General features: G+C 37.2%; 1 protein-coding gene and 1 non-coding gene across 2 annotated transcripts in view; both read right to left on the bottom strand.

The window, feature by feature from the left end:
- Positions 1-10752, bottom strand: part of LRCH2 (leucine rich repeats and calponin homology domain containing 2) — a 60575-nt gene that overhangs the window by 12683 nt on the left and 37140 nt on the right. The window contains 6 exon segments of the mRNA XM_077775164.1: positions 1125-1202; positions 1357-1494; positions 1685-1797; positions 4818-4899; positions 5276-5326; positions 7593-7692. Of these exon segments, the coding sequence (XP_077631290.1) occupies positions 1125-1202; positions 1357-1494; positions 1685-1797; positions 4818-4899; positions 5276-5326; positions 7593-7692 (562 nt within the window).
- Positions 4810-4938, bottom strand: LOC144240781 (small nucleolar RNA SNORA35). Its single transcript, XR_013337851.1, has one exon. It is a non-coding gene; the product is annotated as a small nucleolar RNA SNORA35 (small nucleolar RNA).

Below are 10752 nucleotides of genomic sequence, written 5' to 3'. Positions count from 1 at the left end.
CAAAGAAAACTTCCTAATTTCTCTGTTTTCTCAATAAGAAATTAAGAGTACAAAAAAAAAGACCTAACATAAAAATGTTTAAGAATTAAAATTTTAAACATCATGACAAGGATAAAGATGTAATTAAAGAACAGCAGCATGTAGTTTCAAAATTACAGGATAATTCAACTGATTCTCTCTATATAAATTATATTTATTCACTTGAGGAAAGAAAATAGAAGTGGAAATCTGTAGACCAGATTATTAGGACACAGGTAAAAAGAGCTCTAGGAGTAAAACTCCATATATAAATGTATACAATCAACACACTGTACAACAAACTTACACAATGTTATGGGTCAATTATATCTCAATAAAAATAAAGTTTTAAAAATAAAAAAATGTTAGCCAATTTGATGATAAATTATGCAAAAAATAAAATAAATACAAATAAAATAAAATAAAAATAAATAAAAGGGAAAAAAATCACAACTATACTGCGATCTGCTACAACACCATGTCCTCTCAACAGCTGATCATCTTGGTGTTGGGCCTATAATGTTTTCTAAAAAAGTAATACTTTATTTGTTTTCATTATACATTTACAATACTACTTTAACTGTTAGTTTTATAGTACTGCGATTATCACCTGAAACATAAGCCAAACCCTAGGAATCTCAAAGTTTGTCCCATGAGAAATGATCATAATATATTACTAATATTTTGAATTTGACATTCTAAATAAAGCCTAAAACACTGTTCACACTGAATGCAAATCTTCTGATGAGAGTCTATCCATGGATTTACAAGGCAATCCAACTGTCTGTTAGCAGGAGGAATGAAAGCAGCAACTGCATCACGATCAACTTTTAAGACAGACACTAAGTATGTTTCTTCAATCATATGTATGATTACTGCATTTTTGCATATATGCAGCTATTTTATAAATGACTTTAAAAGCAGCTTTAAAACATTCATTAGACAGCTGCTACAGTTAAAGCTGGAACTCAGTAAAAGGTACCAAGGAAAAGTATTCATTTTCATGTCCAGAAAGCATTATTTGTTCCTATTGTGAAGAGGAACACCAGTATGCACATAATAAATTAATATATAAATGATCATTTTGTTAGAAGAAGAAGAGTTACCTGTGAGACACCCAACTTTTTACATGCATCAAGAAAATTTTCTACATTTCTTCGACATTTTGCCATGCTCAGTTTAGGCTGTGAAGTAACGGAAAAAAGGGATTTTTCAGGCATATTTATATGAAAATTTATCAAAACTAAAAATTACATTTATTGAGGTATATTATTTAAAGATAGTTTCGAGAAGCTCTATCTGCCTTAAGAGAACTAACGAACTGCTGAAGAAACTTACCACTGCTGGTGATGGCACGTGAATACTAGCTACAGAGCGCGGCCTTATATGATTGGCTAAATGGCAAAGAACAACCCCATCCATCAGTGCAGCTCCAATGTCATCAGGCAAAATGACTTTTAACCTGGATTCGAGATTCTATAAAGAAATGGGTATAAATCACAGATATTCTGTCTAAACATTAATACTACATATTTGTATTACTAACCATTATGTAATCCAAAATTTTAAAAAGCTTTATCTTTGCAAATAAAATACAACTAGCTTGCTAATTTTCCAAGTTAAACCCATTTCCGCAAAGCAGATCTGTAAGGCCAATCTCACTTACATTGCGAAGTTGTCGTATTTGCTCTCGTTCTTCCCGGAGATGTTCCATCTTTCTTCTCATTGTAAATCCTGGATCTGCTGCCCCATACTCCTGACGAGATGAGCGGCTAAAAGCTATAAAAACAGAAATGTCCTAGCTTATCGCAAGGCTGATAGGAAGCAGCAACCAGTGGTGGGGAAAGAAGCATGATAAAAAAAAAAAAAGAATCTGTACAAAACTACATAAAACCCTATTACTCATTAATACATTCTAAATACTTTTGATAGAATATCATCGAAATCTACTTATCTGCATAACTGAAAGCAACAGGGAAGACAAGTGTAACGATTCCTACCACCTATACATGTTCTTATTTAAACATAGGTTCTTAAAAACTTATGATCCAGGTTAAAAATTATTATTGAACATACATCAGCCGTTATTGTCTTTAAAGAAAAAGGAAATTATTCTTGAAGGTCAGTACAGTTATTCAGGAATAAAAACTATAATTCAATACCTTGCCAAGTAACATGGATCCATTTTCTTTTGGGCTTGCCAAATGCGAAAAGATCCCTTTTTAAAACCACAATATAATGGAGTGCTAGAATTTCAAACAGTGTTTGGTCTGCTGGCAGAGTGGTCATTCTAATAGCAGTCACAGTAGAGTAGAAATAAGACTGCAGTATATCTAAGGCAAAAAGCTGAGGTTTCAGGAGCTTGAAGGTAAAGAGGAAGAAAGAAATGGGGGATGGGAATTGGAAAGACAAATAAGGTTAAGAGAAAATTACTTTTAGGAGAGGGGAAAGAATCTGTGTGTACTTAAAACTACGGAATCAATACCATTTAAGCAGGAAAACTCTAGTTTCATATATAACCAATAAATTTTATTTGCAAAATATATATTTACCTGATCTAGGCTTCANAATACTCCAAAAAAAAAAAAAAAAAAAAAAAAAAAAGAAAGAAAGAAAGAAATAAAACCACTTTTCTTTCAAAACTAACCAAGGTAGTTTATTCATACTCATTTCCATTTTGGAAGTATTTAGTTTTTCCTATGATTAGTGGAGCACAGAAAGGCAAACTGCATTTCAATTCAAATTGATGCATTTCACTTTTAAAAGATCTATAAATTTTGTTAATTGATATGACTACATAAGCTTTTAAGTACTTCTCTCTCATAGTATAAGGAAAATTAAAACTTATTGAATTATACAAAATAAATAGGTATCATTTTTTGAAAGAAGAACCAGATTAAAGCCTCCAAAGAAATGAAGTAAGCTTCAGTGAAAAAAATAAGTGAAATTAGCAACATTTACTGAGTATCTACTATGGCTTGACATTTTAGTACATAATCTGAGGCAAATCTACACATTCACAGTAATTGGGAGTGATAGGTGATACCAGCAGATGACAAGTGATCATCTATTTGAATGCACATTGTTTCAAAGTGCTTTTCACACAGTGGTGTGCTATGGAAAGAACTTTGGTATATTTTCAAAGTCTGAGCTTGGAGTTAGAAGGCTTAGCAAAACATTTAATTTCTCTGTGATTATTTCTTCATATTTAAAATGGAGTGTTGTGAAGACTAACTGAGATAACTAAAAGAAAGCACTCTGGAAATTGTAGTTATAAGAAAACAATTCTAGCAGTATCTTACTTAATGTTTGCAACAATTGTGGGGCACCTGAGTGCCTCAGTCGGTTAAGTGTCTGACTTCGGCTCAGGTCATGATCTCACGGTTCAGGAGTTCGAGCCCCACATCAGGCTCTGCGCTGAGGGCTTGGAGCCTGAAACCTGCTTCACATTCTGTGTCTCCTCCTTTCTCTGCCTCTCTCCCACTCCCACTCTGTCTCTCTCTCAAAAATAAACAAACATAAAAATTTTTAAAAATTTAGAACAATTGTGAAGCAGCTCGAGCCTAGGCTTCAGTCACTTCTCTACCATTTATTGGCTGGGGTCTTTGGGAAATCTCCAATCTCCTCAGCTATAAAATCATGAGGATAACACCCAGCTCACAGGGCTGCTATAGGTTCAAGTGTACAGACAAGCACTTTGTTAAAAATATAGTACTATAACTATGGGGTGCCTGGCTGGCTCAGTCGGTGGAGCATGTGACTCTTGATCTCACGGTCATGAGTTCAAGACCCACATTGTGTGTGGAGCCTACTTAAAATTTTTAAAAAAATTAAAATTAAAAAAATATAGTATAGAACTATACTAATTGTTTTTACCATTTTGTTACAGACGAAATGGAAGTAATCAGAATTTTGGTGATTCTCTGAATCTTCTGCTGATTAATATGTTACATGCAGTTCAGGCTGAATGTTATTGAGCCACCAAAACATGCGCTCATCACGCTATTCATCCACAAGCATCACCAACTGTCTTCATTATTTTGGTTAAAGTGTTATGAATTCCCCAAAAGTTCACTTATTCAAATGCAAGCAAATGGTATTATAAAAGCAATATAGTATATCTGAGAAAACTGGCACTAATACTCTCTCCCCATGAGCATAGATCACAAAATCATAAAGCAACCAGGCAACTCATCACATATGCTTACATTTATTGTAACTGAAGTAAAAGAAAGGATTAACAAAAGCATGTGACACAGACTTATTTTAGGATATCCTAATTTAAATTACTTTATAAAAGAATGCAAACCATTTTACCTGCCACATAAATAATTTAGAAAAGTGTTTATAAAACTAATATCCAAGTCCATTTAAAAGTTTTATAATGCAACTCACCCAAAACAATAGACAAATGATCCTGGCTTTTTTAAAAAAACTAACACCACCTATATAAAATGAAACACTATCTTTGTAATTAACCGAAGGTATATGGTGAATATGGATGACCCAACATTTAGACAAAGTTCCGAATTCACCAAACGAATACATAAATCGTTTATTTACTAATGCCAACACACTTTTAGGATACTAAATAAGGTACTGTGAAGCAGAAAAGATACTGTTTAGAATCATCAATTTATTTCTTGTTATAAAGCAATAGGTCTAACTAAATTAGAAGAACCAATCATTCAAACCACCAGAGTATTTATTTGGGTGAGATCTCACAAACTCTAACGTTCATCTATCCACCCTCCTTCCCCATGCTCGCCCTTAGGCCGAAGACGCCAGGAAATGTGTACCCTCCTGTCGATAGGAACAACCCACCGCAGGGATGTTTCTCGTGGAAAAAGGATGTTTCTCTTGCATTGCTTTCAGACCTAACTGGTTATGAGAAAAACCAAAGGCCATTGCACAATGCTGAAGTACTTCTTTCAAATTTAAAATCATAAAGCTGCTCTTATCGTTTATTTCAAAATATAGATGAATTCTAAAACATAGAATTTTATAAAGTGAAGTCTTTTCTGTGCTCTATAGGCATTTTCCAATAAGTTGTCTAGGTGATAGTATTATTATTATGAATATTTGTACAAAAGATGGTGTCTTTAGAATTTTTTTACAGACTAGGTTTGGACAGTTAATCTACTGTGGTTTTTTTAATGTGGGTGAATAATTGTTTCAAAAAAAAAAGAAAGATGAGGTTAGAGAGAGGAGACAAGGAAGAAACCTATGTAAACATATATAAAAACAGAACTTGTACCTCAGATGACACTGGAGATTGTGGTGACATATTAGCATTATCACTGTCTTGCTAAAATATAAAAATAAAAAGATGAAAGATGAAATTAAAATACAACTGATGATTTAAACACATAAAAGAAAACCTGAAAATTGTTTCTGATCCACTGTTAAAGGAAGAATCTGGAAAATACCATCTACCACCTTGCCACCCAAAGTGTGGTCGGTGAACGAACAGCATCGGCACCCTCTGGGAGCTTGTTAGAAATGCAGAATCTCAGGCCAACCCTAGACCCAAGGAACCCGAATCTGTATCAGTAAGATCCCCAAGTGATTCATAAGCATTTTAATGTATCAGAAGCACTATCTATTCACATCAAATATTCCTGTGAATTTATTTCTGTTAAATAACCACAAATGAGGAAGATCTTTCCAGATTTCTTAGAAGAGATCCATATATTAGGATTAATTCCTCATGGGAAATGCCAACAATATATAACAATCTGAGAGAAGGATGTGGAGGCAAGCAAAAACTGCATCACCTCAAATAGGAACATTTACCTGGAAAATTACACGTATTTAATACAGGCTTAGAAATCATTACAAAAAATTTAACTGCCTAAACTAATATTAAATGGTCCACGTTTGTTGAATGACTACTACCAACCAAATCCAAAAATCTTAACATAGATGCATACCACGTAAGACATCGTCATTTCATTCACCAAAAGATTACTGACTACCCACTGTATGTCAGGCACTGTGCTACAGCATGGGAATACTAAACCCTGGTAAGAGATCATGCACTCGGGGATCTCTCAGTCTAGGGGGAAAACAGGTTCATCTGTACAGATAACACAACCCTCTCAGTACGATGACAGACCCATGCCTGGCATATTATGCCCATGCTGCTGGACAGTACATCGAAAGCACGAGAAAGCAGGCCAGATCACAAGCAGAGGCTGGTGTGGTATGCGGGGGCTTGATCGGGAAGGACCTGGAATTTACCTTCTAAGTGAATTGAAGGTAAAGGAAAATGGACGGACAGTGAAGGAAAATGGACGGGAGAAAAGGAAGAGAGCAAGGATGAAGTGGTGGTGGCACAGGTGGAAGCTGCTAAGGGCCTGCACCAGGGCAGAAACAGCAGAAGTGCAGGTGGGGAATGTATCCAAAATATTTCAGTAGCAAAAAGAAAAAGGAGGTCTTGCTAAGTGACTGGATAATGAGGCAGGCAGGACCAAAGTGGATATACAATACAAAGGGACAGGGACAAGAGCCAAGCTGAACCTCTAGCTCAGGGTTCAGCAAACATTTTCTGTGGGATCCCATTTCTTAACATGAAAGTTTTCAGAAGCCCTGCCAAGTACTCAACATGGAATTAACTACCAATCCCTTCAATCAAAAATACACAAAGCTGAAGTATTCATGGTGATGACGCTGTAACATTTCAAAAATGCCAGGCTGCTGCATAACTTAAAACAATGAGGTAGAAAAATGTATAATAATGCACAAACTGTAGAAATCTAATTTCAAAGTTTTTAATGCTTTTTATTTATTTCTGAGAGAGAGAGACAGACAGAATGAGAGAGACAGCGTAAGCAGAGGAGGGTCAGAGAGAGAGGGAGACACAGAATCTGAAGCAGACTCCAGGCTCTGAGCTGCCAGCATAGAACCCAATGCAGGGCTCGAACCCACGAACCGTGAGATCAGACCTGAGCCGAAGTCGGACGCTTAACCGACTGAACCACCCAGGCATCCCTCAAATGTTAAAACAGCAGACAGAATTTGCAGGAAAAAAATTAACAAATTCCAAAAGAATCTCAACTGATTACAAGATTGGTTTAGGGAGGCAAAAGATGAGAAAAAGTAAATGTTAACAAAATTCTAAAACTTAACTATTAGATGGGGCACCTGGGTGACTCAGTCGGTTAACCGTCCAACTTTGGCTCAGGTTATGACCTCGTGGTTCGTGGGTTCAAGCCCTGCATCGGGCTCTGTGCTGACAGCTTAGAGCCTAGAACCTGCTTCTGATTCTGTGTCTCGTTCTCTCTCTCTCTGCCTCTCCCTGCTCTCACTCTGACGTGCTCTCAAAAATAAAGAAACATTCAAAAGAAAAACCTGAACTATTAGAAATTCCATTCAAGGTAAAAGATATATGGAAATTACATATTTAATTAATAACTACATGACGATGCTTTGTTTTTATTATTGGAAAAAACCTATGCATTAAGTCACTAACAAAGAAACTGACAGATGTATTACATTTTACTTTGATTGAACCAACTACATATGAAAAGTAAACATTTTAAATAATTGCTGCTTTTACCCTCTTTTCTTACCTCATCATTTTCATTGCCACTTGAACTCTTCCTTGATGATTTATACTGAAAGAAATTTAAAACATATACTTTATTTTTATTTGAACATATGAATTCTCTACTAGTAAATTCTACATAAGGCTTATTCGTATTTTGGTACTTTTATTAAATTATCTGATACTAAGTTTAGATGTAGAACCAGTTTAAACAGTCCTTAGCACTTACTAATAGCTAACACATACAGGGTTTGCTACATGCAAGGCATTGTTCTACACATCTAGTAACATGTCCTTCCTGAGCCAATCCATGTCCCCTTCTTTCAGCTTTGCTACTAGAAGGTTGTCTTAACTTCTCCCGTTTTCTTAACCCACTATATCCAAAACATCATTGTCAACTCTTTCTGTAATCTTTCCCAGACTTACGTCTTCTGAATTCTTGTAACTACTGGGGCAGCTGGGTGGCTCAGTTGATTAAGTGTCCGACTTGGACTCAGGTCATGATCTCACGGTTTGTGGGTCCAAGCCCAACATCGGGCTCTGTGCTGACAGCTAGCTCAGAGCCTGGAGCCTGCTTCGGATTCTGTGTTTCCCTCTCTGCCCTTTCCCAGCTTGTGCTATGTCTCTGTCTTTCTCTCAAAAATAAACATTTGAATTCTTACAACTGCCAACTTATTCTGGGCCCCCATTATCTCACACTGAGTCTGTAATTTCACCATTCCAAAATGCCTTCTAAGAAACCTACTGATTTCAGTTAAGATAAAACACAACATTAGATGTTTACATTGAGTATACAATAACAGTAACAGCAATAATACCTAATGCTTATTGCTTACTATACCCCAGGCACTGAAGGAAGTGTGTTACATGTATCAACTCATTTAGTCATCATAACAACCCTAAAGTAAACACTCTTATCTGCTTCTTATATTGAGGCACAAAGGTAATATGCTTAAAATTTAAAAATGCTACTATGTGAAAAGGTGCTTGTTTATTTAGAATCAAGAATTGAAGAAAATGCAATACGACAACCACTAGAGTTATTTCTAAGTCCTCCTCACCACAAAAATCCCCGCAAATCAGTGGCAGGTTATAACACTCGAAATACTGGGGCGCCTGGGTGGCTCAGTCAGTTAGGCGTCCGACTTTGGCTCAGGTCATACCTCGTGGTTTGTGGGTTCGAGCCCTGCATCAGGCTCTGTGCTGACAGCTCAGAGGCTGGAGCCTGCTTCGGATTCTGTGTCTCCCTCTCTCTCTGCCCCTCCCCTGCTTGCATTCTGTCTCTCTCTCTCTCTCTCAAAAATAAATAAACATTAAAAAAATTATTTTAAAAACACGCAAAATACCACTTGCAACTCATGACTCTCCTATTGGAAAACCTATTTGCAAATTATGTTCAAATGTCTCTGCCTGGCATTCAACGTTCTATTTACTTTACTTATGCAGCTTTGTATTCCCTAACTCTTGGAAAATGAGACCACCTCCCTGACAGCTCAACCACAGGCTGGGGGACAAGCACTACTACAGATTACCAACACGAGATCTAAGTTCCTCCACTGTCTCTCCAGTGATTTATGACAATTACCACTACCCAACCCGGGTGCTCTTTCAAGCTGACCCCAGACATAGTCTCCATCCATATGTCTGCAACGTTCCAGAGACAGCCACCGAATGCGGCTGCCGTGTGTGAACAGACCTACTGGCCACCTCTAGACACAATGCTCACTGGCAGCACGTATTCTTGGTCCTACTCTACTTCAGCACAAGAGCAACATTTGCACAGCAGACCCCAGCACCTGAAGCTGGCGTCAGTCATACCAATCAAGGAGAAGAAAATCATGGATGTCAGAACAGAGTAGCTGCCAAGCTGAGTACTGATGCAGGACCTCGCCCCTGAAGGCACCGTTGGAAGGTTCCAACGAGGTTCCTACCAGTATTACAAGCAAGTACCACAAAGGGGGGGCATCATCGGGCTTTCTATGCTGCTGGCGTCTTACGTGCTTTTCAACTTACGAGCGCAAACACGAGCAGCTACGCAAGTACCGCTGAAGAAGGCCCAGTGTGGAGCATGCACTCTGCATTCCTGACCACGACCTTCTTTGCCAGGCACCCCTGATAATTTGCTGAAACCTTTCCTATTTTAATTAAGAATTAATACCTGACAGAAGAGGGCTCATGCCAGAATGACATTTGAGTGAATAATAAGCTAATATTTATTACGCGTATACTCTGTGGCAAGTGCTTTTCTAATTAATAAGGACTTCACATTATTAAGTAGCTCAATAGTTAAAACAATCCTGTAAAAGAAGACACTATTAGAGTCATTTGAGGATAGAGAAGATATTAAGCTCAGCAAGGTTAGGTAATTTGTCAAAGTCACACAGTCAGTAGATATCCAAGGTAAAAACTGGGAACCAAAGTGGTTGGATTTGAGAAGTCAAGGATATTAACCCCTATGCTATACTACCATCTCTAAGTCCTCAGTGATTAGCAGAGGTCTGTCAGGAATAAAAAGGGCTAGTGGGCATTCTCAGGAGGAGGAACAAAGGAATAAAAAAGTTCAGTCTATGCAGAAAACAAAGATAGCAGTATGGCTAGTTGAGGAGAATGAATTGTGGAAGGAAATAAAACTTAAAGAGAAGAAGGTAAGCATGGTTTAAAAGTCCAAACTTGGGGCACCTGGGTAGCTCAGTCGGTTAAGTGTCTGACTCTTGATTTAGACTCAGGTCATGATCTCATGGAGCCCCGAGTCAGGCTCTTCCCTGACAGCAAACGCCTGCTTGGGATTATCTTTCTCTGCCCCTCTCCCACTCACATGCTCTCTCTCCCTCTTAAAAGAAATAAACATTAAAAAAAANTAAAAGAAAAGAGAGAAGGCAACAGCTGCAAGGGAGTTGGGGAAGACTGTGGAAGTCTAAGCGCAGTCATAAGATGGAAAGTAAAGAGAAGGAAAGGATGTAGAAAAGTGAGTAACAGATAAAGGAAAGAAACAGAGGATGATGAAGAACACAGATGGTAATAATATTACCTACTACTCAACTACATTTCTCATGAAAACCTTTCATTACAAATGAAAACTTAGAAAGGTACTACTTAGTTTGCATTAACTGCACAGATTTGAAGGTCCTAAAACCCAAAACCTAATATATACACAGATTTGAAAATATTCTGTAAGTCTGATTTGT

Source organism: Crocuta crocuta, unplaced genomic scaffold (genome assembly GCF_008692635.1).
Source record: "Crocuta crocuta isolate KB4526 unplaced genomic scaffold, BGI_CrCroc_1.0 scaffold531, whole genome shotgun sequence".
NCBI classification, from domain to species: domain Eukaryota; kingdom Metazoa; phylum Chordata; class Mammalia; order Carnivora; family Hyaenidae; genus Crocuta; species Crocuta crocuta.
The sequence above is the reverse complement of the archived record's forward strand: the minus strand, read 5'-3'. Positions and strand labels throughout refer to the sequence as shown.